This window comes from Miscanthus floridulus, chromosome 9 (genome assembly GCF_019320115.1).
Source record: "Miscanthus floridulus cultivar M001 chromosome 9, ASM1932011v1, whole genome shotgun sequence".
NCBI lineage: Eukaryota > Viridiplantae > Streptophyta > Magnoliopsida > Poales > Poaceae > Miscanthus > Miscanthus floridulus.
This window is the reverse complement of record NC_089588.1, coordinates 124,971,122-124,998,926: the sequence shown is the minus strand read 5'-3', so window position 1 is coordinate 124,998,926 and position 27,805 is coordinate 124,971,122. Positions and strand designations below refer to the sequence as shown.

Genomic DNA, 27,805 nt, shown 5'->3' with positions numbered 1-27,805 from the left:
GACCGTAGCACCAACCACCATGAATGAAGCTTAGAGGCGGGCAGAAGTAGCAGCCATGACGTAAACCTTCTTGACATGCGCCACCATCCTGTCCTCCTCCGGCGTCACCTCCTTCGCCACCGCGGTTTCCATGAACCTTGCTGCCCAGGCGGCTAGGAGCGGAGTGTTACCTGCGTCGATGATCTCCACGCCAAAGAACTTGCGGATAACTTTGAACAATAACAGGTATGACCCGAGAGCAAGGCTTTTCCATTGGAGCACTTGGTGAAAGCTGCCATGGCTTGCAGGCGCCGGCGCAGCTCATGACGGCGGTGGCTTCCATGCAGTGGAAGATGTCCAGGAGGAGCTCGTCAGGCAGTAGCGATGCCCATGCGTCGTCCGCGACCCCCATGTCACGAGGTTCCAGATCGATCGGAAGAGAGGCCGATAGATAGATGAGATCTGTTCTATTATATTATATGTTTATTATGGTGCGTGGCTGCGTGCGTGGGCATGCATTGGATGGAGACACGATCGAAGACGAAGAGGTTGACTTATCGTACCCAATGCATATATATTCCTAGATTCAAAAAGAAAAATGCATATATATTCCTTATAAAAACCGGTGTTCAAATTGGATCCAATCGGGAGAAGATCGACTCCAGCTACTCAATTAGAATCCAAAAAGGACCAGTTTTAGTTTTTATACGAGGAGAACAAGGAACGTTCCTCCTCACAAGGCCAATAGTGTAATTCTATTTCATTTTTATATCATTATTAATTACTAGCAAAAGTGCCTGTGCGTTGCAATGAGGCATAGTCTTGTTCGCTTGTCTTATGAGCATTACTATTTCAACGAACAAACAGTGTTTTTCTCTCACAACAAATCAGCAAACCGTACTTTCAGCCACGACTTTTCACAAAGCGAACGGGGCCATTATTTTCACTTTTAAGCTGTTAACACCTTTCTCACCCCTTACAATTCTGTTATATTTGAATCCATCGATAATAATACGTATGGACGCCCTTGACACCAATATGTGAATTAAAATATAATCTTGATAGATCTTTTCTCTCATTGTAAAGCACATAAAGATATTTAGACATAAATATTTTATAACTTTAATTTCCACACTATCAAATGCCGTTATATATTGAGTTCGGTGATTTTCTTTGAAAATAAAAAAATTAATTCTAATATCTTATTAGAGTCGACCAGTGTTTCTTGCCGACGCGCAAGTATTAGTTTGTTCGTCGATGACTAATGGGAGACCTCTCTCAATTTTATACCCTTATCGAGGATTATAGAAATAGAGTTATTTAGACTGGATTAGATAACAAAGTGCTCAGTTTTGAGAGAGGAAATCAAGTGCTTTAGAATCGGACTCGGTATCGCGCTAGACGTGAGCTATTCTAATTTGTATGAGAATGGGTTATATATAAGTCCGGACGGAAGAAACTCTCCATTGTCCGGTAGTTAGAGGAAGGTGGACAAAAAATGGATGGACAAAAAAATGGCCTAAAATTTTGCTACTTTATTATTAGGTATAGATTTTGTATAACAAGGTACGTTCCTCGGCATAACTCCCTAAGTCCAAAAAAAAGTATCGTTCTCGCTTAACGAGAAGGTAATGCTTTTAACTTTAACCAAATTACACAAGGGAGTAATTCGCAAAAAAAAATCTACACAAGAGAATATTAATATTTATATCACATATTTAGCATTATTAGATACAAATATTGCTAATATTTTTCTTCAAATCTAGTCAAACTTGAGAAAGTTTGACCGACATGAATACTATAGCGAAACCTATTTTGAGACAGAGGCGGTACAATATATATAAGATCAAGAACGCTCGAATACGGTAGCACCATAAAATTAACTTCGAGGGCAGCAGAAGTAGCAACCCTGTAAACTTTCTTGACATGCGCCACCATCCTGTCCTCCTCCGGTGCCACCTCCTTCGCCAGTGCGGTTTTGATGAACCTTGCGGCCCAAGCGGCCAGGAGCGGAGTGTTACCTGCGTCGATGATCTCCACGCCAAAGACTGTTAAGATAATTAGGTATTTTCATGGTCAATTTAATCCAGAAATATAACATCAGCAGGTTCGTGACGACATATATGCGCATGTGTATACCTCTAACGAACGCTACAATATGCAGACATGACATACAGATCGATACAGTAAGAACGCAAAGTGCGGTAACCACAGAGACAAGATTGTACCTAGCGGAGGGTCCCATGCCGAGGGCATCGGAGGCTCCATTCGCACTAGTCGACATAGTGCGTTGCTCGAAGTTGTGGACCACAGTCGATGTTGAACGGTGTTCGCAGTGTAGTCCCATGAACGGATCACCAGGAAGAAGACGGGTTCCGCGAGGAAGAAGATGTCGAATGAGCAGTCGCGGAATCGCTCCCCAAAAACCTAATTGCTGCACACCCCGTGCAAGGTTCACAGGCGGACAAGGGTTCTAGAGGTACCTGCTCTCCCGCTGCTTCGTGCACGCAGAGGTACGAGACGGGGAAAGCCCAAGGACGGCTCAGATATGGTCTCTCTCGGAAGTGAAGCGGAAGGGACAATGACTGACCGAGGATTTTAGATTTATGGCTGGGATGGAAAGGGAGAAAGGCTATGGAGGATCCCAGGAGACGGAGACAACGGAGAGATGGTAACTGACGCAATCAGTTCGCCTCCACCATAAAGGAGTGAAACTCCCGTGATTATGTGGATTAAGTGGCAAAACCTGACCACTCCCGCCCACTCGCTCACCGCCTGCATGCCTCGCCACGCCACGCCACGCAAGCGGCCTCGGATTCGGCCTCGGCCCGGCCCGGCCTGGCCCGCGCCCGCGCCCATGCCATGGCCTGGCCAAGAGGCGGCGCGCGCGAGCGTGTGGCACTCCTTTGTCCTTTTCTTAGCTTCTCAATTGAGATGGATAATTTCCAACCAAATAAGCTGAGTAAACATTCAGTCAAAATCCCATATGGTATTAAACCATACAACGTTTAATGTTACGTATCATAGAGTTTTATTTGATTTATTAAATATTATACGGGCCAAGCCCATAATATATCCAACAATCCCGACCAAACTCTAGGGTTTGTAACAAAGTAGTCTCAGAACCACATTTCTTTTATATACCAGTGTTTCGATGGAGACTGTTAAGTTGAACATCCATCTAGAGCAATAGTTTCACTCAGTCACAACTGAACAATGGACTAAGCCTTGAATTAACAGTTTTATATGAGGTGAATGTCAGTAAAGTCCTTAGCTGATACTTAGCTGCAAAAGACATCCCCTCTATTTGAAGCATATAAGTCATACTCTAGTGCCTTTCATGAGTATTTAGAGATCAACCAAATCTCATAGACTATGACCAGCAGTCTGACTCATATAGGTGTATTCCTCAAAAGATGTTTTGTAGGACATCTTTGCTTTAGCAAGCCACTTGGAACACATTAAGGTAAAAACCAACCTGCTTTACAGAAAGGAAAGAAATGCATCAGAAATAAGTCTTACTAAGGATCTTTCCTCACAATTTACTACTAGGTTGTTTCACCATCCTACTTCATGGAATCTCCGATCACATAGAACAGGTTACCACTATAGTAAACTTCATGTGGGTCTCAAACCCATCTCTTTCGATGCACTTTCTATCACATTGCGTGATAGACCCTTAGTGAACTAATCTGCCAGATTGTTAGACATGTGAACATAGTCCAATGCTATTACTCTAGAGTTTCTCAATTTTCTGACAGATTTTAGTCATCTCTTAACATGCCTTGTGGACTTCATACTGTCCTTAGAACTGTTAACCTTCGTAATCATAGCCTGGTTATCGCAGTTTATAGAAATAGCTGGTATGGGTTTTCCAACAACTAGTAAATCCACAAGGAGATCACGAAGCCACTCTGCCTTAGAGACAACGGTGTCTAATGCTGTGAGTTCTGCTTCCATTGTAGACTTCGTTAAGATAGTCTGCTTGCAAGACTTCTAGGAAACAGCACCACCTCCAAGCGAAAACACATATCCACTTGTGGCATAAAGCTCATCCGCATTAGAGATCCAGTTGGCATCACAATAGCCTTCTAGCACCTTTCAACATAGCTCATAGTGCCTTTTAGATAGCACATCATTCTCTCAAGAGCACGCCAGTGATCATCTCCTGCGTTTGACACAAACTAGCTCAGCTTGCACACAACAAACGAGATGTCAGGCCCTGTTGCACTAGCAAGATACATGAGCGAACCAATGATCTGGGAATATCTCAACTGATCCATTGCTATTCTCTGATTTTTCCTTAATAGCACACTCGGGTCATAAGGTGTAGGAGCAGGTTCACAGTCACTAAACCCAAAGCGACTCAGCACCTTTTCCACATAGTAGGATTGTAACAGAGTTACCCTACCATCACCTTCTCTTAGAAGCTTGATATTAAGAATAACATCAGCCTCTCCCAAATCTTTCATTTCAAAATTATTAGATAAAAATTCCTTCACCTCCTCAATCACTTTGAGGCTGGATCCAAAGATCAGTATGTCATCAATATATAAGCACAAAATAACTCCTTGACCCCCACTGAAAGGACCTAGGATGCCGCCTAGAGGGGGGTGAATAGGCGTTTCTAAAAATTTACACCTTTAAATGCGGAAATAATTAGAAAGAGGAGTTTCCAAAATGGAAACTCCAAATTAAGAGTACTACCACCCCTCACAAGTTAGCCACAAAGTAAACAAGGTATAAAGAATATATCTAGAGGGTACAACCCTGCAACACCAAGTTAGAACAGAGAATAAATATTTTCAGTGCAGGCAGGAAATATTGGACGTGTCCGGTATGAATACCGGACGTATCCGGTATACATGATTTCTGCAGATCAACCCCGAACTTGCTCCTTTCGATTTCTATCTTCAAACCAAACTGCAGGCACCTAATGGAGATGACAATATACACAGAGAACCTGCAGCACAGCTAGAGCAACACAAATATCAAATGAAATGCGAATTTAGACACGATATTTATTTTACCGAAGTTCGGACTCGTTCGAGTCCTACTCTCCGTTGAGGGGGCTGTGGGTGACCCAGCGAAGGTCAGCCCTAGAGGGTACCACGAAGGTCACTCTAGCCGGAGTCTTTTCCAACTTCTTTTCCTCCTTCCACTAAATGATTCTGAGGCGGCGGAATCGACCGTTACAAACTTTCCAAAGCAACCACAATCTCTCGGTTGCTCTCCGACGACGCCTAGCCGTCTAGGACCGAAGAGTCCAAGAGTAACAAATGCGAATCACGAGATTGACAATATGCACAAGTGCTCAAGTGGTGGCTTGCCCTCTTTTTCAAATTCTTTCTCAACCCACAAATTGATTTTGCAATTTAGATCACACACTCACTAAGAGAGGGTTTAGGAGAGTTGGCAAGGCTCAAAAACGTGTGTCTATCTCAGCAGAATCAGTAGCCTCCAAAGGTGGAGGCTTGGGGGTATTTATAGCCCCCTTGAAAAACTAGTCGTTTTATAGCCGTTGCAATACCGGACATGTCTGGTATGCATACCGGACATGTCCAGTATGACTCACACTGCGCCAACGGTAACTAAGTTACAGTGATGTTGTGAGGCGTCGGAATTCCCGAAGAACACCGGGACTTCCGAACGTCGGAACTCCCGACTCAAGTCGGAACCCCCGACCCTCAGTAATTTTGAAAAACATGTAACTGAGTTAAAGTTAGTGAGGTGTCGGAACTCCCGACGCATGTCGGAACTCCTGACCGTTGGAACTCCCGACTCACGTCGGAACTCCCAACCCTCAAGGCTTTTGAAAACTAGCCATTGGCTTCTGGTCATCCATACCAGACACGTCTGGTATGAATACCGGACACGTCCGGTATGACCAGGACAGTGAAACCTCCAAGTCTGTCGAAGTGCGAGACGTCGGAACTCCTGACCCATGCTGGGACTCCCGACCGTCGGAACTCCCGACCTACGTTGGAACTCCCGATGAACCAACCCAAGAACAACAATTTTAAAGCTACTGGACAAATACCAGACACGTCCGGTATGAATACCGGACACGTCCGGTATTGCCAGACCAGCAAGAAATCAGTTAGCACTTTTGTCGCTCAAATAATCAAACCTCACATGGGTTGGCTTGAGCACTAATGAAACATTATCTATCAACATGATGCATCCCTCTTAGTAGTATGGTATACCTATTAAACTCAAGATCAAAACAAAAATGAATTTATACCACTTGAGTTGATTTCTTTTTGAATTGATGCCATCCCTTCCAATCTTCATCAAGTAAGGGTGCTAACATGTTGATGTTGATCTTTTCACTTGAGCATAGCCATCTTGAGCATGTGACTTGATTTCATTCATCAAATTTGAATAATCCCAAATGTATCAAGTCACTTCCATCAAATACTTCATTATAGATTTGATTCTTCACATCAATATGACCATCTTTAGCTTGATTAGTACCTCAACTAAATGCAAGTACTTTCTTCTTCACCCTAGCTAGGTTCTTCGGCCGCCAAGCCGTCGCTTGCCCTTCACCCTTGCTTAGTACCTTGAAGCCTTTTCCTTGCTATCTTCACCATCTCAAGCCATCAAGTCACATCTTGTTTTGAATCATCCATTCATATGTATTGTTACCTTTTTCATTTTAATTTAGCAAGCTTCAAATATGAGACCATTCCATATGCAATCCCTCATGTCTCATTAACTAATAATCATGAGCTTGCTTTCACATAGTACATGGAAATCCCACAAGAAATAAGCCTTCACATGAATTCCATTTGCATTGTTGTCTTGTGCTTGAACTAGATTGTTTATACAACAACACATCATTTTGGCTTTCATTAAGTACCTGTGAGATAACCTATTACCTGTTCACACTTAGCAAACGGGTTAGTCCTTTAATCACGCTGTCATTCAATCATCCAAAACCCACTAAAGGGCTAGCTGCACTTTCAATCTCCCCCTTTTTGGTGATTGATGACAACTTGATTAAAGCTTACAAAATGATATAAACATTTAAACTTTTGGGTTCAATGATTTATGAGAGGCTCCCCCTTAATATGTGCTTATGATTAGAATTCACAAAATGACCTCAAATGTCAATTGCACATACTAAAACAAATAGGAGACTCCCCCTTAAATCATTGCATCCATGCGGTGCATGTGTGTGTGACAAAGTGAAACCGTGATGCATATGACAAGATATATCACACAAGAATAAATATAAACGCATCACATCAAATATTTTCATTCTAGCATGCATAGTCCTTATGAAAATAAATATGACATATGTAATTCATACATAGCACTCATTACAAATCTTCTCAAGTCCAGAAACCACTGATATATATAGATAAAGATCATGTCTCAAGAGATACATAGATAAAGCATAAGTCTCATCTCTCACAAGATATAATCAATGAAGCTCAAAAACAAACTACAGCCTGCAGTACATATCTTCAGGTACAAAGATAAACAAATGAAACTATCCTGAAGCTTTAGTCAGTCTCTCTCCCCCTTTGTCATCTATCACCACAAAGGTCCAACAATGACATACTAAGGACAAAGGGGCTACAAGCTGTCACTAATCTCTGGCATCACTCATCATCATCATCATCTCTCCCAGCATCTTCGTCATCAGAGCGGGTAAAACCAGCCGAATGAGAACCACCGGCACCAGATGGGTCGTAGCCACCAGAGCCGTAGTAGCTGCCACCACCTGTCAAGTCACTCCACCAATCTCATAGTCGTCGGCAGTGCTGGGATGTGGCTGAGAGTGAGTAGGCACACGAGCCTGAAGTGGTAGAGTGTTAGGGTGCTCAGGTGCCTGCTGCTGCTGCTGTTGCTGTATGAACTCAACATACTCTCTATCATATCTAGCCTGCTGCTGCTCCTCAGTCTCAGGCTTACTGGCTGCCTCATCTGATAGAGGAGACCTAGGAGGATCAAGCTCAAGATTAGAAGCAATTTGCTTCAAGGTTCGAGTGTCCTTCCTCCTAGCCTCCCTCTCCTTCTGCTGCCTAGTCTGGATGTCACGGCACATCCCAAATATGGAGCTGAAAAGCCTACAGATAGGCAAGGGAGGACTGCCACGGCGTGAAGTAGAACGTGAAGGAGCACGTGGTGAAGGTGAAGCTCCTGCTGGTGCACCACTCCTAGGTGCATCTGCCTCTGGTGCTGCTGCTGCTCCTCCTGGTCCTGCTGGAGGTAACCCTGTCTCAGGCAAATCTGCAATAATCTTCAGGGCCTTGTGACTCTTATCGTACTCGAATGTGTGCCCAGTCACCTGCTCAATCATATGCATGATATAAGGAGCAAAACCACAGCCCTTGAGGGGCCTCTCTCCCACATTCCTGATCTCAGACCAAATAAAGTCAAACACACTGAAGGGCTAAGCATTAGGTGCCATCCTATGGAGTAGGTTCCTAGAATAATCTGCAATGTTGCCCTTGTCTCCACCCTTGCAGTCAATAGTCTTCCTGAACATCCTGTCCAGGTATCTGTAGGTAGGGTGAAGACCTAGAACCTTCCCCACAGCTCCTCTCTCACCACCTGGAGGATACATGTAGGCGAGCTGCTCAGGAGGTAACACCTACTCGGTGTGGATCCTGTCCCTCTAGAGATCATCCTCTGAGAAGCCAAGATGGGTGGCAAAAATATCATAGTCAACACTGTACCACTGGCCCTCAAGCATCCAGTGCATTCCGCCTCTCATCCTCCTCAACAAATAGAGTAGCATAGAACTGAGCTACTACCTCTGTGTTCCAGTCATGCTGGAACTCCATGATCTCATAAACCCCAGTGCGCTGGCAAATAGCAATGGCATGATCAACTGAGGCCTTCTGCAACTCTCTGACGTACTGCCAGTCAATCCACTGAGACCTGACAATCACAGGGTTCCTGGTGAGAATCACACTGGAGTAGAAGTCCAGGTGAAAGGCTGTCTGGAAGCGGTGATCGTACTGAACCTTAGGTAAGCTCCTCAGATCAACCCTTCGCTCATCTCTAGCCTTCCTGGTCATACCCTTTCCCCTGTAGTCAACTCTGGGAACATAGGAGGGCACATTGGGTAGACGTGTCTCAAGAAGACCATAATGCATCCCCTAACCAGGCTGGTGCTGAACTGGAGGAACTGACTCCTCCTCCTCAATCTCCTGCTCCTCATCTGAGCTGTCACCATCTGATCCTCTGTCAGTGCTCTTCCTCTTTCTTTCATCTCTAGACTCCACTCTGAACTCATCAATGTCTGTGTTAGAAGAAGAGCTCCTGGACCCCTCTACATACTGAGCTGCTGCACTAGAGGCAGCCCGGGTGGACCTCCTGCTGGTCGGCTGAAATCCAGGATGCATATCCTGTCTCGCCTTCTTGTACTTCTCAAGTGCTGGATCATGCCTGTGCTTGGACCTTGGCTCCTATCGTCCACTCATGGCTGATGTCCTATATCCAAAGATTTCCAAAGATTTTTAGATACATGCCCATAGCTTATTCTTGAATTGTAATTAGACATAGATTCTTTTATCCAAGGTTTTACAATCACCTCAACACACCATTGTCACAAGGTTTGCAAAACATAGATACAGAAGAAATTGTGCCTAATATATAATTCTAGGATAGCATTTGAATCAAAGGAAGCAGAGAGCCTGCTCTGCTGGGTCATACCGGACACGTCCAGTAGCATACCGGACACGTCCGGTATGGGCGACCAGCAACCCTAACCAGGGTTCCTTGATTCAAACCAACACGGATTAATACCAAACTTTGGGCATTGCTTCTCCATCACCAATGCAGCATATTGACCGAAGGAATTTTCAAATCATGTATTGACCAAGTAGATCGGACGAGGTCCGTGATTAGGGTACCTTGAGAGGAGAGAAGAGAGAGCAATATGAAATCCAAATCCACGGGCCTTCAATCCTTGATCCAAGCCTTCTCCAATGCAATCTCCCTCTCTCTCTTTTCCTTGGTGAAATCCTTGGTCGCCCTAGGTGGGAAGAAGGGCGTCGGCTGGTTGATTTGGAGGAGGCAAGTCTGTTTTGGTCGAAGGGGTATGCTCTGTTTTTATAGTCCCGCTCATACCGGACACGTCCGGTAGCATACCGGACACGTCCGGTATACGCGGGCTAGCCCAAATAATTCCAAAATGTGTTCTCACTCTTCCAAACCCTTTCTCTATTGTTGCTCAGTCCAAAAAGGTGTATGATCTTGATCCAAACCGAGTACTATCACTTTTCTTGTCAAATGCCATCAATTTATTTTCTCTTTTCCAAATATATGGCATAATCAATAATTTGCTTGCTTGAGAGAGAGAGACATAGTAGATTATGGACTTAAGAAGCCATGTCATGTGTGATTAGACTAATCAAACTATCAAGGAGAGCTATAATCATCACATGGCAGGGCTAGGTCGCAAAGACCAAGATTCAAATAGTTTTTCAAATTCACACTACCTACACATGCTAGTTATGGGTTTTGAAAAACATCTCTCCTATGTCACACAAATGCACATTCTAACATGTAAAGGGCCTTAGATGCACTTACAATACATGTATGTAAAAACATACCTTTGCCTTGAGCCCACAAGAATACCACTAAGAAGATACATGGCATGATAATCTTTATGTTGACCTTGATTGCCAAGTAATCATGCTTGATACAAATTCAATTTTTCATCCAAAGGACTACAAAGAGTGCTAGATAAATTTGTTAGTCCACAATGGTGCAAAATAGAAATTTAGCTCCCCCTAAATAAGTGCTTCAAGTATTTTGAATGACTTTCAACAAGCACTTTTATTCTGATAAGAAATTGAGAGACAATTTTCATTTTGACCATAAACCAAATAAGATTGCCATATTTAAAAGTGAGTTTAAGAGATGCTCACAATCCACTTAGATTTGATAAAACACAAGCTTCTGAGTATGTTAGGGATATATGAAAAATGTACGGATCGAATACTCAGTTGCAACACAATTAGTGTTCTGGTCCATGCAATACCGGACATGTCCGGTAGTATACCGGACACGTCCGGAATACACAGGACGGAAACACTGACTTTCTGTCCCTGGCCATACCGGACACGTCCGATAGTAATACCGGACACGTCCGATAGGTGCAAGACAGAACCAATTAATTTGCTGCTTGTGATTCTTCGTTTTAACTGTAATATTTATTTATTGTATACTAGCATCTCAACAAATAAATTACTCTACTAGAGAGCGATCAAAAGCATCATATGGCAAACATGATAAATCTCAAGTGAAATCAATTAGCCACTTTCATTATTTCACAAATGTACCTATTTGTGAACTATAGAACACGAAACGAACAAAGTGACTATCCTAAAAGGTTTAGGTACTTGTTACCAATGGTAAGGATGAAATATATGAGATGTTCATTGAATTATCTTCGGGTCAATCATATAAGGGATTATGATAAGAATTGGTTGATAGATTGAGTGAATATTATCAAATTGCTTGCTTAACCACCCCGAAGATTTCATCTCATCACCAAGTACCTACATCATTAACCTAAGCACACTTTGGTACCCAACTCTTGTTGGGTCCTTTTGAGTTAGTCAACAAGTGCTTAGGCACCCAAATGGCTTTAGCATTAGTTAGTGGTGAACACATCACCTTACTAGTGCTAACTCCATTTGTGGTCTTCCAAAGCATATCATTATAAACAAATGTGTTTGGCTTAGGAGTTTTACCGTTTGGACATTCATAGCTTAGATGCCCCTTTCTTCTACAAGCATAGCATATGCGGCCTTTGTGTGCTCTATGCTTGCTTTGCTTGTATGGACATCTATCAACCTTGTGGCCCATCTCATTGCACCCATAACATCTTCTAGTTGCAACTTGGGCTTCCTTTCTTGCTTCTTTGTACATTGGGCATTTCTTGGTAGGATGCCCCAATTTCTTGCTCATGAGACAAGCACTTTGTCCATGACTCTTCACTTGCTTGGCCTCCTTGGTAGAAGCCTTTTGATTGGCGGCTTCAACCTTGTCGACCCAACTCTTGTGTGGACATATAGCCCACTCATGTCCATACAATCCACAACCATAGCACATCCTTTTTCCATGTTTCTTGCTTTTGGTTGTGTTGGCCTTGCTTGAGATGTGATTCTTTTGTTGGGCTTTGGAGGAAGCAAGGTTTGAACCCTTCTCAAGCTTCTTCACCATGTTATCACGGTTATCTTGAGAAGGTTGTGCTTTCTCCTTACCCTTCAACCGAATCATATCTTTCTTTAATCTTTGCACTTCTTCTTTGAGCTCTATGTTTTCTATAAGATTTAGCTTCAACCGAAGATTGGCTTGCTTGGGGAGCACACTCATTAGCACAAGAAACATTTAATTGAGACGGTGTACTAGTGAGTAAATGTGTGAGAGGTTGAGAGGATTTTACTGATGTGATCACAACCTCATGTGCTACCTCAAGCATAATGTTTGATTCTACTAATTCTTCATGAGAGCACTTTAGATGAACATAATTAGCTTGTAGCACATTGTACTTGCTTGATAGTTCATCTAGCCTTGCCTTGAGCTCAAAGTTTTCCTTCTCTAGTTGTGAAACACTAGAAGAGGAGTTAGTAACTAAAGCATGCTCGATTGACAATTTATCATACCTCTCATTTATTGCCTTTAGCTCTTGCAATTTGGAGATGAGAAACTTTTCTTGATTTTGAAGCGATTGCTCTTGCTTCTCAATCTCTTCTTCAAGCTCATCATTCTTTTCAACTATCTTCATGATGATGAACTTGTCTTTATGGTTGAAATGATCAAGGTTGTAGTTGTCTTCAACTTCAACATCACTCTTATCTTGATCATCTACTTGTGCTTTCTCCTTTTCTTGATCTTTCTTGTTATTCTTCTTCTTGCTTTTCTTAGCCATGAGACACAAGTGATGAGTATCATGAGATATTGAGGTTAACTCATCACTTGTTCGCCACCGGGCTTGAGCATCGTTGCAAACAGCAGCTTGCTGATCTGCTGCCTCGGCCATACCGGACACGTCCGGTAGGCATACCGGACACGTCCGGTATGTGCAGGCAGACAGCTGGTCATGCACTGCTTGCACTTCTTGCTCCGGCTCGGCGCTCTTGAGGTCTTGTGAGGCTTCTTTCGCTGTATGATGACACAATGGACATACTTTCCATTGACTCGATCTCAAGTGCATCATCACATTTGGATTTTCCATACAAATCAAAAAGTCTAGTCCAAATGATATGAGCACTCTCCGGAGGTGGTTGTCCATTGAAGATTGCCTCATCTTGAACCTCTACACTCAATGTACTCAAAATAATATTAATAGCTTGAGCATTGAGTTGCACATATATCTCTTCCTCTTTTGACAAATTTTTGTAGTTGCTCCAATCAACTATAGAAAGAGATATGCTTGCATCCACAATATGCTCAACAAGAGGACTAATATCTCTAAAAGCATTGAGTACATGTATTGACCAAGGTAGAAAGTTTGAACCATCATTTTGGAGAAGCACCGGCTCCAACTCGATAGGCGTCGACATCCTTTTCTCACGGCGGTGAAGCTTTAGGTGAGAACCTCTCTCTGATACCAATTGAAAGGACCTAGGATGCCGCCTAGAGGGGGGTGAATAGGCGTTTCTGAAAATTTACACCTTTAAATGCGGAAACAATTAGAAAGGGGAGTTTCCAAAATGGAAACTCCAAATTAAGAGTACTACCACCCCTCACAAGTTAGCCACAAAGTAAACAAGGTATAAAGAATATATCTAGAAGGCTACAACCCTGACAACACCAAGTTAGAACAGAGAATAAATATTTTCAGTGCAGGCAGGAAATACCGGACGTGTCCGGTATGAATACCGGACGTGTTCGGTATACACGATTTCTGCAGATCAACCCCGAACTTGCTCCTTTCAATTTCTATCTTCAAACCAAAATGCAGGCACCTAATGGAGATGACAATATACACAGAGAACCTGCAGCACAGCTAGAGCAACACAAATATCAAATGAAATGCGAATTTAGACACGATATTTGTTTTACCGAAGTTCGGACTTGTTCGAGTCCTACTCTCCGTTGAGGGGGCTGCGGGCGACCCAGCGAAGGTCAGCCCTAGAGGGTACCATGAAGGTCACTCTAGTCGGAGTCTTTTCCAACTCCTTTTCCTCCTTCCACTAAATTGATTCCGAGGCGGCGGAATCGACCGTTACAAACTTTCCGAAGCAACCACAATCTCTCGGTTGCTCTCCGGCGACGCCTAGCCGTCTAGGACCGAAGAGTCCAAGAGTAACAAATGCGAATCACGAGATTGACAATATGCACAAGTGCTCAAGTGGTGGCTTGCTCTCTTTTTCAAATTCTTTCTCAACCCACAAATTGATTTGCAATTTGGATCACACACTCACTAAAGAGAGGGTTTAGGAGAGTTGGCATGGCTCAAAAAACGTGTGTCCTATCTCAGCAGAATCAGCAGCCTCCAAAGGTGGAGGCTTGGGGGGTATTTATAGCCCCCTTGAAAAACTAGCTATTTTATAGCCATTGCAATACCGGACACGTCTGTAGCATACCGGCCACTTCACGGTATGACGCACCGGCAACCACGGTAACTAAGTTACAGTGATGTTGTGAGGCGTCGGAACTCCGAAGAATCGCCGGGACTTCTGACCGTCGGAACTCTCCGACTCAAAGTCGGAACCCTCGACCCTCAGTAATTTGAAAAACAATGTAACTGAGTTAAAGTTAGTGAGAGTGTCGGACTCCCGAGTCGATGTCGGAACTCTCCCGTTGGAATCCGATCAGTCGGACGCCGACCCTCAAGGCTTTTGAAAACTAAGCCAGTTGGCTTCTGGTCATCCATACCATACATGGTCCTGGTATGAAATAACCGGACATGGTCCAGGTATGACCTAGACATGAAAACCTCCAAGTCTAGTAGAAGTGCGAGACATGTCGGAAACTCCCGACCCATGTCGGGACTCCCGACCGTCGGAACTCCCGATCCTATGTCGGAACTCCTGATGAACCAACCCGAGAACAATAATTTCACAGCTGCTGGACAAATACCTGGACACAGTCCGGTATGAATACCGGACATGTCCAGGTATTGCCAGACCAGCAAGAAATCAGTTAGCACTTTTGTCGCTCAAATAATCAAACCTCATATGGGTTGGCTTGAGCACTTAATGAAACTATTATCTATCAACATGATGCATCCCTCTTAGTAGTACGGCATACCTATTAAACTCAAGATCAAAATCAAAAATGAATTTATACCACTTGAGTTGATTTCTTTTGAATCGATGCCGTCCCTTCCAATCTTTCATCAAGTAAGGGTGCTTAACATGTTGATGTTGATCTTTTCACTTGAGCATAGCCATCTTGAGCATGTGACTTGATTCATTCATCAAATTTGAATAATCCCAAATGTATCAAGTCACTTCCATCAAATACTTCATTATAGATTTGATTCTTCACATCAATATGACCATCTTTAGCTTGATTAGTACCTCAACTAAATGCAAGTACTTTCTTCTTCACCCTAGCTAGGTTCTTCGGCCGCCAAGCCATCGCTTGCCCTTCACCCTTGTTTAGTACCTCGAAGCCTTTCCTTGCTATCTTCACCATCTCAAGCCATCAAGTCACATCTTGTTTTGAATCATCCATTCATATGTATTGTTACCTTTTTTATTTTAATTTAGCAAGCTTCAAATATGAGACCATTCCATATGCAATCCCTCATGTCTCATTAACTAATAATCATGAGCTTGCTTTCACATAGTACATGGAAATCCCACAAGAAATAAGCCTTCACATGAATTCCATTTGCATTGTTGTCTTGTGCTTGAACTAGATTGTTTATACAACAACACGTCATTTTGGCTTTCATTAAGTACCTGTGAGATAACCTATTACCTGTTCACACTTAGTAAACGGGTTAGTCCTTTAATCATGCTGTCATTCAATCATCCAAAACCCACTAAAGGGCTAGCTGCACTTTCACCCACCATACCGATAGTACACACATTTGTCAGCTTTATTCACAACAAAACTAGTAGATGTTAAAGTTTTGTCAAACTTCTCATGCCACTGCTTAGGAGCTTGTTTTAGGCCATATAATGACTTTAATAATTTACACACCTTGTTTTCTTGATCATTTGCTACAAACCCATTCGACTGATCCATATAGATCTCCTTCTCTAACTCTCCATTTAGGAAAGTTGTCTTAATGTCCATTTGATGAACGATAAGACCATAGGAGGCTGCCAGGGAAAGCAAAACTCAAATTGTAGTCAATCGTGCAACCGGTGAATAAGTATCAAAGAAATCCTCACCTTCCTTTTAAGTATAACCCTTGGCCACTAGTCTTGCCTTGTACCTCTCGATAGTACCATTAGGCCTAAGCTTTTTCTTGAACACCCATTTGCACCCTATAGGCTTGCACCCATAAGGACGATCAACAATTTCCCAAGTTCCATTAGACATAACAGAATCCATCTCACTCTGTACTGCTTCCTTCCATAAGTCAGCATCAGGAGAGGAATATGCCTCTTCAATGGTCATTGGTTTGTCATCCACAAGGTACACAATATAGTCATCAACAAAAGATTTGCAGTCCTTTGTGTCTTACTTTTTCTAGTGACTATAGTGTCATCCTCCTCAGGATTTTGCATATAGGGTTCCTCAATTTGTTCTATCGGAGTACAATTTTCAAGCTCATGGGGAATTATAAATTCATGACCAGTCGTGCTAGGTGCATTTTTTATGGGAAACTCATTCTCAAAAAATGTAGCATCTCTAGATTCCATGATTGTATCAACAGCCATCTCAAGAACACTAGAATTTATAATTAAAAATCTATAACCCACGCTGTGAATAGCATAACCAAGAAAAACACAATCAACAGTCTTTGGTCCAAGCTTTCGATTTTTGTTTATTGGCACATTCACCTTTGCTAAACTACCCAAGTTCACAGGGAAGAGAGATTTGATCTCTTCTTCTCCCATTCCTCGAATGGTGTAATTTTTTTGATCTTTGTGGGCACTCTATTCAGGACATGACACACTGTCAATATAGCCTCACCCCACCATTTCTTAGATAGTTCCGCAGTCTCTAACATTGCATTAACCAAATCAGTTAGAGTGTGGTTCTTTCTCTCTGCAACCCCATTGGACTGTGTTGAGTATGGTGGCGTCCTCTCATGAATAATTCCATGCACCGCACAAAACTAAGAAAATTTATTTGAGAAATATTCTCCCCCGCGATTGGACCACAAACGTTTGATTTTCTTCTCAAGTTGATTTTCTACCTCAACTTTATAGACTTTAAAATAATGCAATACTTCATCTTTAGTTTTCAATAAATACACGTAGCAAAATCTAGTACAATCATCTATAAATGTTATAAAGTATTGTCTACCGCCTTTAGTCAATTCGACATTCATTTCGCATAAATCAGAATGAACGAGTTCTAATGGTGCCAAGTTCCTCGCCTCAGCAGCCTTGTGAGGCTTGCGTGGTTGCTTCGATTGCACACACACCTGGCACTTAGAATCTTTGGCTAAGTTAAAATTTAGGATTAAATTCAGATTTGCAAGCCGCGTGAGACAGCCAAAATTAATTTGACAAAGTCATGAATGCCATATATTCGACTCATCCCAAATATTAACATTGTTCACTACTTTATTACACACATCATCAAGCGAAGATAAGCGAAACTAGCCTCCGCAATCATAACATTTTCCAACAAATGTTCCATGTCTCGACACAACACACTTATTGGACTCAAGCACAATTTTAAAGCCATCGCGACATATTTGAGAACCGCTAACAAGATTCTTCTTGATGGAGGGGACATGCTATACGTTCTTTAATAGCACCATCTTTTCCAAAGTAAACTTTAGAACGACCGTACCAGTACCAAGAACACGCGCATGCAAACCGTTTCCCATCAACAAGGTTCTAGTCCTGCTAGCCTCATAGGAAGTAAATAAAGAAACATCAGCACACACATGAATATTAGCACCACTATCCATCCACCACTCAGGTGAAAGACAAACTGAAAGAACGAAAGGTAAAGAATTACCATACCCAGATGTTCCTCCTCCAGTCTTGCTAATCACCATGTTTGCTAATTTCTTTTCTTGCTTATATTTGCGGTCTGGGCGCGCACTTGCCCAATGCTCATCACTCCTGCAAACAAAGCAACCTCCACCTTTCTTGTTGTTTTTCTTCTTAAAATGTACAGTTTGCTTAGGCTTTGTATTGTTGTTCTCTTGCATATTCTTCTTCTTTTTATTACGAAATGCAAATGAGTTTTTCTTCTGCACCATAATGGCAGCGGAAGACTCAACTCCTTTTCTACGGTTGTCTTTTGCTCTCGCCCTCTCCTCAACATCAAGAGATCCAATAAGCTCAACCACGCTTAAATCTTGTCTCTTGTGTTTTAGAGAAGTAGCAAAATCCCTGCAAGAAGGTGGCAGCTTAGCGATTATACCGCCGGCCACAAACTTGTCGGACAACAGGCATAGAAAATATTCTAGTTCCTTTGCTAGCGCCTGTATCTCATGAGCCTATTCCACTAAAGAATGGTTTTCAACCATTTTGTATTCATACAGCTGCTCCATAAGGTACAGCTCACTGCCAGCATCAGAAACTCCAAACTTTGCCTCAAGAGCATCCCATAACTCTTTGCCTGATGTGCAAGATATGTAATTTTTCTCATACTTAGGATGAAGTGCATTAATCACAGTGCCTCGAAATAGGTTATCGACAGCCAAGAACTTTTGCTCCTCAGGAGTAAACTGTTCAGGCTTCCCCTATGCGGCGTGATAGCAATTCATCGCAGTCAACCACAATACCATCTTGGCACATCATATCATGAAATTCTTACCATCAAAATTATTTAGCTGCAAAGTAGCAGCAAAACTGCTGACAGAAAATTGCCTAAGATTAGGTTTTTGGATTGTTAGATAATTAGGCATTTTCATGGTCAATTTAATCCAGAAATATAACATCAGCAGGTTCGTGACGACATATATGTGCATGTGTATATCTCTAACGAATGCTACACATGCAGACATGACATTGAAGGGTCGAGATGGCGGACTAGAGGGGGGTGAATAGTCTTTTCTAAAATTTAATCGCGTCGGCTAACCGATACAAATGCGGAATTAAAACTATCGGTCTAGCCAAGACTATACCCCACTATATATGTTCACTAGCACCTTGCAAAGATAACAATTATGCAACAAAGGTGCCGGGCTAGTTAGAGCTCTCCTAAACAATTCTAGGAGCAAGGTTACACCAACCTATGCCACTAGTATTTTAAGCAACAAGAGAGCTCCTACACATGCTAGTAAGCAAAAGCACAAAGCTAACAAAGCTCACTAGCAATGCTCAATAACAAGGCAACCAATGCCAAATTAGAGAGCGCAAATACTTAGCTACACAAACTAAGCAATGTGACTAACAAGGTTACACAAACCAAATTAGCCACGCAAGGGATCTACTTCTACGCTACACAAGCAAGAAGATAATTAGCAAGCTACACAAGCTATCTAATTACAAGAGCAACTACACAAGCTTAATATGTATAGAAATAATTGCAAGCTTGTGTAATGGGGATGCAAACCAACGGGAAGAACAAGGTTGACACAATGATTTTTCTCCCGAGGTTCACGTGTTTGCCAACACGCTAGTCCCCCTTGTGTCGACCGCTCACTTGGTGGTTCGGCGGCTAATTAGCATCACCCGCTAAGCCCGCACGTCGGGCGCCGCAAGAACCTACCCCTTGAGTGAGGGTAGCTCAATGACATGCTTTACTAGAGTTGCTCTTCGCGGCTCCCGCGGGGTGAGCACAAGTGCCCCTCACAAGCACTTCTCCGGAGCGCCGCACAAGCTTCTTGCGCGCTTTGATGGAGACCACCACCAAGCCGTCTAGGAGGTGGCAACCTCCAAGAGTAACAAGCACCACCGGCTTGCAACTCGATCACCTAGTGCCACTCGATGCAACCTCACGATGCAATCGCACTAGAATCGCTCACTCATACAATCGGATGATCGCTATCAAGTATGTGTGAGATGGAGGGCTCCTAAGCACTCTCAAGCATGGACACAAAGTCCCCCAAGGTGCTCCACACCAGCCATGGCCGAAGGCCACTTCTATTTATAGCCCCAAGGGCTAAACTAGCCGTTACCCCTTCACTGGACAACGGTCGGGCTGACCGGACGCTCCGGTCGTGTTGACCGGACGCTGGACCTCAGCGTTCGGTCGCTCGCAGACGACCACGTGTCCCGATTCCAACAGTCACTTGACCTGACCGGACGCAGCAGCTTTCAACTGACCGGACACTGAACCCCCAGCGTCCGGTCGTTTCTAGTAAGGTACCGACCTCGACCGGACGCGTCCGGTCACACTTGATCGGACGCAGCCAGCGTCCGGTCACACTCCAGCTTCTGCGTCATTGTACGTCAGCCTGACCAGACGTAGCCTGCCAGCGTCCGGTGCATTCAGATCCAGCGTCCAGTCAGTTGACCAACGCCAGCGTCTTCGTGACCAACTCATTTTCACTTCAAACTTCTTCACCCTTGCTCCAATGTGCTAACCACAAGAACTTGCATCCGGCGCAATAGAAAATAGGCATTCCATTTTCCCGAAAGCGTCGAATCACCTCCTTTGTAAATGTGCCAACACCACCAAGTGTACACCACCATGTGTAAGTGTGTTAGCATTTTCACAATCATTTCCCAAAGGATGTTAGCCACTCAACTTGCCACGCCACTCGATCCTAGCGACAATGCAAAGTTAGATCACTCGAGTGGCACTAGATGACCGATATGCAAACAAGTTTGCCCCTCTTGATAGTACGGCCATCTATTCTAAACCTGGTCATAAACTTCTCTACTCACCTATGACCGGTGAAATGAAATGCCCTAGGTTATACCTTTGCCTTGCGCATTCCATTCCATCTCCTCCAATGTCGATGCAACACATGCACCAACACGATCAACAATGATATGATCCACTTCATATCATCACATGATCATATTGGTTCATCGATCTTGACTCTACTTGCTCTTCACCGTTGCCATCGTCCATCGGCGCCAAGTCTTGCTCAAGCTTCACTGCCACGCGGTCCATCACTCCAAAGCCTTCGACTTGCCCTTCATGCTTGCAACCGGTCCATCAAGCCAAGTCTTGTCTTGATCTTCTCCACCTTGATCACATGACTCAATGTCATGTCTCATGTGCAATAAGCTCCTTCATCATCACATGTGTGAGCTTTGCAACATCTCCAAGCCATTTTCACCTCCATGGCATATGTTGCTCATACACATGTACCTGTGGACTAATCACCTGTATATCTCACATAAACACAATTAGTCCACCTAAGTTGTCACTCAATTACCAAAACCAAACAGGGACCTTTCAGACATACAGATCGATACAGTAAGAACGCAAAGTGCGGTAACCACAGAGATAAGATTGTACCCAGCAGAGGGTCCCATGCCGAGAGCATCGGAGGCTCCATTTGCACTAGTCGATATAGTGCGTTGCTCGAAGTCATGGACCACAGTCGATGTAGGACGGTGTTCACAGTGCAGTCCCATGAATGGATCACCAGGAAGAAGACGGGTTCCGTGAGGAAGAAGATGTCGAACGAGCAGTCATGGAATCGCTCCCCAAAAACCTAATCGCCGCACGAACGGATCACCAGGAAGAAGACAGGTTCTGCGAGGAAGAAGATGTCGAACAAGCAGTCGCGGAATCGCTCCCCAAAACACTAATCGCTGCACACCACGTGCAAGGTTCGTAGGCGGACGAGGGTTCCGGAGGCACTTGCTCTCCCGCTGCTCTATGCGCACAGAGGTACGGGACGGGGAAAGCCCAAAGGCGGCTAAGATATGGTCTCTCTTAGAAGCGAAGCAAAAGGGACAAAGACTGACCGAGGATTTTAGATTTATGGCTGGGACGGAAAGGGAGAAAGGCTACGGAGGATCCCAGGAGACGGTAACTGGCGCAATCAGTTCGCCTCCACCATAAAGGAGAGAAACTCCAGTGATTATGTGGATTAAGTGGCAAAACTTGGCCACGCCCGCTCGCCGCCCGCCTGCCTCGCCATGCCCACGGCCTCGCCCCGCACCCGTGCCCCAGCCTGGCAGCGACGCGCGCGTGTGGCACTCCTTTGTCCTTTTCTCAGCTTCTCAATTGAGATGAATAATTTCCAACCAAATAAGCCAAGTAAACGTTCAGTCAAAATCCCATACGGTTTTAAACCATACAACGCTTAATGTTACGTACCATAGAGTTTTACAAACCCATAATATATCCAACAAAGACCTTGCGCAGAGTTTTGAACCAAACTAGGTATGACCCGAGAGCAAGGTCGAGGTACCCAATGGAATCGCCTCCGAAGAAGGCTTTTCCATTGGAACACTTGGTGAAAGCTTCCTCCTGTAAAAGCTTCATCTTTGCCGATGACTGTTTAGCCTTCAACAGCCTCCCCTCCGAAGTTTTCGCCCTCATGATCCCGAGCCAGTCAGGCAACATCTGTAAAATGAACAATATATAATAAATTATCAAGATACTTGATTTAGAAATAGTGTTGGATTCCTGATGTAAAAATTATCTTCTATATTTTAGGATCAATATTTTAGAAAATATTAGAGGAACCCAATGAATATGCTCCCAACTTTTTTTAGCCACCTGTAAAACTCATTGATTTGCCAATTGCTTTTTTGGGAACTATTGGAGTTGGAGATGCTCTAAGTATCTTGAGTTAAAAAAATGCTTTCTCATTAAAAAAAATAACAAGATTGTAAACGGATTCATTGTCTACGCAGCCGCGTGTATTAATAAAGAGTTCCAAGCACCAAGTGAGTTGAGAGGGAGTCTCCTTAGAAACATTTATAAGTTATTGATCATGGGATGTGGACATCATGGATATATTAAACACATGCCAGATACAAAATGAGTCAAGGCCACTCATGTTGATGCCCCGGTCTAGTATAATTGTTTTTTGTGCATGTGAACAATAAGGTAGACGTGGCTAGCTAGCGACTATACACATGATCTTTGTTATAGCTTGTATATATATACAGCTCCATCATCTGAGCCAAATGTTAAACCTAGAAGTTCTAATTCACATCGATAACCTCGTACATTTAATTAGTATTTTGCTGTTCAAATTTGTTAATTACCTAGTCGGCCACGGTAATTAAAATTGCTTCTTTGTGATCTCTCTAATTTGTTCATATTCTAATAGAGTACTCATACCGATACATTGTTCATCTTTAGTTACTTGTTCTTATAGACTACTTTCGCCATAATTACTCTGTATGCCTATCATTCAAGGTTTTCCTGATCCATTTTGCGTCACACTTGACGCTTCTTCTGTATTTTCCACATGTTTAGTCAAAATCTTAACTTGAGCTATGTGTTTGACATGGAAACAATTAATATGTTCATTGCTCTCTCTACATGCATGCATGTATATGAGACCTCCATGTCCATGGTCAGATATATCATGCATGTATGTACCTTCAGTTACTTTTTTCCGTCCAGTGTATATTGACAACGGCTGAAAGGGTAATTTGGAATAATTTATTTGAGAAATTTTGGTATTCTTTTCATAAAGATATGGGTTAGGGATGGGGCAAAATGCTAAATTATTTTAATTAAAATATGGCCCGTGTAAATATGGTAACAATTATTATTATTAAATGCATTTGTCTGATGGTTGTTAGAATTAAAGAATAAGAAGAAGAATTAAGTTCAAATACTCTTCCTCTCCCTTAGCTTTCAAAGGAATCATTGTGATGTTGACTGTTTTGTAGAAGAAACATTCACATATTGTACCATTTCTAGTCATAAAAGGTGCATGCATGTGTACGTTGCTGTGCATTGAGATCAGTGGTAATTAAATAAATGCTTGCATGCGTTTGAGGCCTTTCACTTTGGTGCGGTAATTAATGTGAGTGCTAGATCAAGAAACTTATGCAGTAATAAGTGACAGTAAAAAGGCATGAATAGTGCTTGGAATGTCATGCATGTCTCACGGTTCAGCATGTGCTAGCTTGTGTATGAGTATATAGCTGGCTTGGCTACGTATGAAGGGCTATGGTTAGAAAAGTAAAAGATAACAGAAATGAAAGTATACAAGTTCTCGTATCATCAGGAGAACAGGAAAGGTTTAAAATAGAGAGTAGGCAAACATTTTGCAAGGTATAAGTAGCAAACATGGTGAAAGGTGGGTTTGCTCTATTTAGCACATGAACAACTTATTTATGCCAAGCATATATGAAAGTTGTTTATTTTGGTTAAATCAATTTATGCTAACACTAACATATTGAGCTTCCACATTGTTTTTATGCTTACACTTGGTGTGTGGCCTATGGGAATAGCTACCACCACAATTTAAATGTGCTACTAGAGATATATATTTCATATGCAAATTGCAGAGATAAGTCACTTATACAAAAAGGATTTTAGGAGAAACCTATTTGATTAACAAAGACAAGCAAATCTAGGGACAACCTCCACAAATGGTTAGGCGGCCTCTAGGCGAACGTCCACCTCTGTTAATCATTTTTAGAGGTGGTTATAGTAAGGTGAACGCTTTAATAATCAACTTTTATAGAAGTGGGCCTCGTGCCCGCCACTATTAATCGATTAACAAAGATAAGCATGTAAGTGTCTGCCTTTAAAAATCGATTAATAGAACTGGTCATTCTAAGAGCTCGCCACTGAAAATACTTAGCCCAAAAAAAATAATAACTTTAAGTATGAAATCAGATAAAGACTAACTTTATACAAAACTTTTGGACCTCGACGCAGTCCGCAATTATTTAGTTGATATATTTTACTTGAAACTTTTTAAAGTGTTCAAACAATCTTGAATGTTCAGATGATCTACATCAAACTTTAGGATTCTCAAATTTCACATTCAATTTATTGAAATTTTCAAACAATCTTGAATGGAGACACTGCCTTTTTCATTTGAAATCACTAAGAGGCTAAAATATTCAATACAAGATTATGAAATAACAAAAAAGATAGCGTCTCACAAATGAGTTTGAAGTGCAGTAGTAAATGGCTGTTGTTTATGTGAAAGATTGTGGATTTGAAACTAGGCAATCATTTTTTGTTTTTTTAAATGGCATTAATAATAGAGACAGGCATTTTAAGATACCACCTGTGTTAATCGATTTATAGAGGCATGAATAGAGATTATACTTCTGTTTTGTGTGTGTAAACCTAGAGTTCTTCGATGTGTGCATAGTGTGCAAAATCCTTAGCACCACCCTTGATTGAAGTAGTCAAGTTAGATGAATCTGTTATTATATTTTACCATTTATTTACTTTTGTCCCTGTGATTATTAACATAAGAGCTTGAAAAAAGTCCTTGATTTATAAATGTCACTATGTAAGATTGGAAAATGCATGTATGGCTTCTCTAATAATAACTATTCTACTAGCTCCTTTTCTTTTTGCAAATCTTAGTACACATGCAAAGATTAATATATATTTGTCTTAATCTATATTTGTATCTGTATCTGTATTTATATATTTATATATATCATATATTTTCAATCTCCACTAGCATTTTATCTCGCCATGCAAGTTGTCCATGTTGCCTTCCACTACCACATGATTATCCATTCATTCAAGCTATTCATGTCAACAAGCTACATCATCCCACACCATTCACTAACATGCATTATGATATTTAGTCATTTGTGTAAATAAATATAAGTAATATAATAATATCATTTCAACATATCTACGACTCCCTGAGCAAAATGCAGGTATGCTTCTACTATCTTAGATTTCTAAACACTACTACAAATTTTATCTCAACCTACAAGCCATCCACATCAATTCTCACTACCTATTCACATTATCTCCCACTAATACCACGTCACGCCACTAACTTTCAGCCTACTATGGCAAGCCATTCACATCACCTACATTAAACGCAATTACTATTTTTAATAATATATAAGAAATATAAAATTCATGCATATCTTGTTCTTTGCTTTGTCGTTCCATCATCCTATAATTCAATCTAATTCTTTTAGTTTTTATTGAATTCTTTTATTGCCATGACCATTTTTTACAAGAATCAGTGCAAGAATATGTAGAACTAACTCATATATGCAACGATTTTAATTTTTAAAAGGTCCCACAACAAGAGTATGATTTTAGTATACATGCATGCACACTCACAAGACAGGTACTACAAGATGGCCTATATAGTTCTCAAAAGAAGGTGTGATATAACGATACGGGCTTGATTTACTTGACGAATTGAATAATTAATCTTAGATTAAAATTACTTTTACTACAGGATTGTTTGTATAGGCTATCAGATTCACTTTGTAGAGGCGGTTATAACTTATAACAACCACCTCTACTCAAGGTTCTCCAGAAATCAACGATTATATATATATATATATATATATATATATATATATATATATATATATATATATATATATATATATATATATATATATATATAGAAATCGATTCCTCGAAGCGGGTCAAGTTATCAACTGCTTCAGTAAGTTGATTTCTAGAGGCTAGCAGAAATGTGTCCCGCCTATAAAAATTGTTTTCCAATAATTTAAAATTGGCTATAAAAAGTAGCAAACAATTTTTTTAATACCTGTAGAAGCACGCCTGGGAAGCATCGCGTGTTGCAAGTATAGGATGCTACCCTCTTGTATTAATTTCAAGAATCTTGTACTCAATATTTAGCCTCTAAATGGTTTCAAATGAAGAAAAGTTTAATTCTACTAAGTTCTAGATCTCGTCGGGCCCTAGTAATTTGGTTTACGGCATTTGTTATTTTAGACCGTTTGGAAAATTCAGAGAAAACAATTTTATAATCTATCATTTCAAAACATATTTTCATGACCCTAAAGAATTTCAAATGAGGAAGTATAAAACGAAAACTAACATGTTTGATATACATAGTTAGTCGTCATTTGATTTAAGTTGGAAATCATACATTTTTTTGCTGCACCTATTTTTATAGGCAGGTCACATTTCTAACCGCTCTATAAATGGCGGCCAATTTTAGGTACAGTTGGTAGCACCAACAGCCACGGAAATGTCATTTCTACAAGCGATTGGTGTGGACTGTCTTTGATTATCAACATCTAGGGAAAAGTAAACGTCTCAGAAATTGATATTTGTATGTAGATATTTATATAAAATAAGCAATTAAAGAACCCTGCAATGTACAAAACCACATCAAAAACAGTTTAACAGTAGTATGCTTGTTTAAAGACCGGTATATATAATGCTAAAAAGAAGACCGGTATATATACCTTGTGGTCAATGTAGTCCGCCCAGAAGATAGCAATGGCGCGGTCATAAGGAACTGCAGGAAGAATAGCAGGCTGGGCGGTACTGCGGCCAAGTGCCTGGTCGATGTACTGCACAATGATGAGCGACTCACATATGGGCCTGCCGTTGTGGATAAGCACGGGAACCTTCCTGTGCACCAGGTTGGACCTGCGGAGGAGCTCACTCCTGTTGAAGAGGTCCTGCTCGATGTACTCGTAGCTCGCCCCCTTCACGATCAGCGCCATGCGCACACGGATCTCGAACAGGCTCACCGACGAGCCGAGCAGCTTGAGGTCTTCTTTGCCGGCCATTGTCCGGTCTAGCTTTGTTTCTATTGTGGCTTCCTTGTGAGGTACGGTGCTGATATGTTATGCTCTTAATTAGCTTGTCGCTCATGTCCTTTTATAGATGGAGGGAACTATAGTTGGAGAGTTGTGCACGCAATCTTTGGAGACCAATGTACGCTCCTGATGAG

At 41.9% G+C, this 27,805-nt stretch overlaps 1 protein-coding gene across 1 annotated transcript; it reads right to left on the bottom strand.

The window, feature by feature from the left end:
* Positions 1–30: 30 nt before the first annotated feature.
* Positions 31–27,641, bottom strand: LOC136480838 (probable glutathione S-transferase GSTU6). Its single transcript, XM_066478277.1, has 3 exons — positions 27,312–27,641; positions 22,315–22,524; positions 31–198 (listed from the first exon to the last, which is right to left on the bottom strand). Exons 1-3 carry the CDS (start codon positions 27,639–27,641, stop codon positions 31–33), a joined length of 708 nt encoding a protein of 235 aa, XP_066334374.1.
* Between the last annotated feature and the right edge of the window lie 164 nt (positions 27,642–27,805).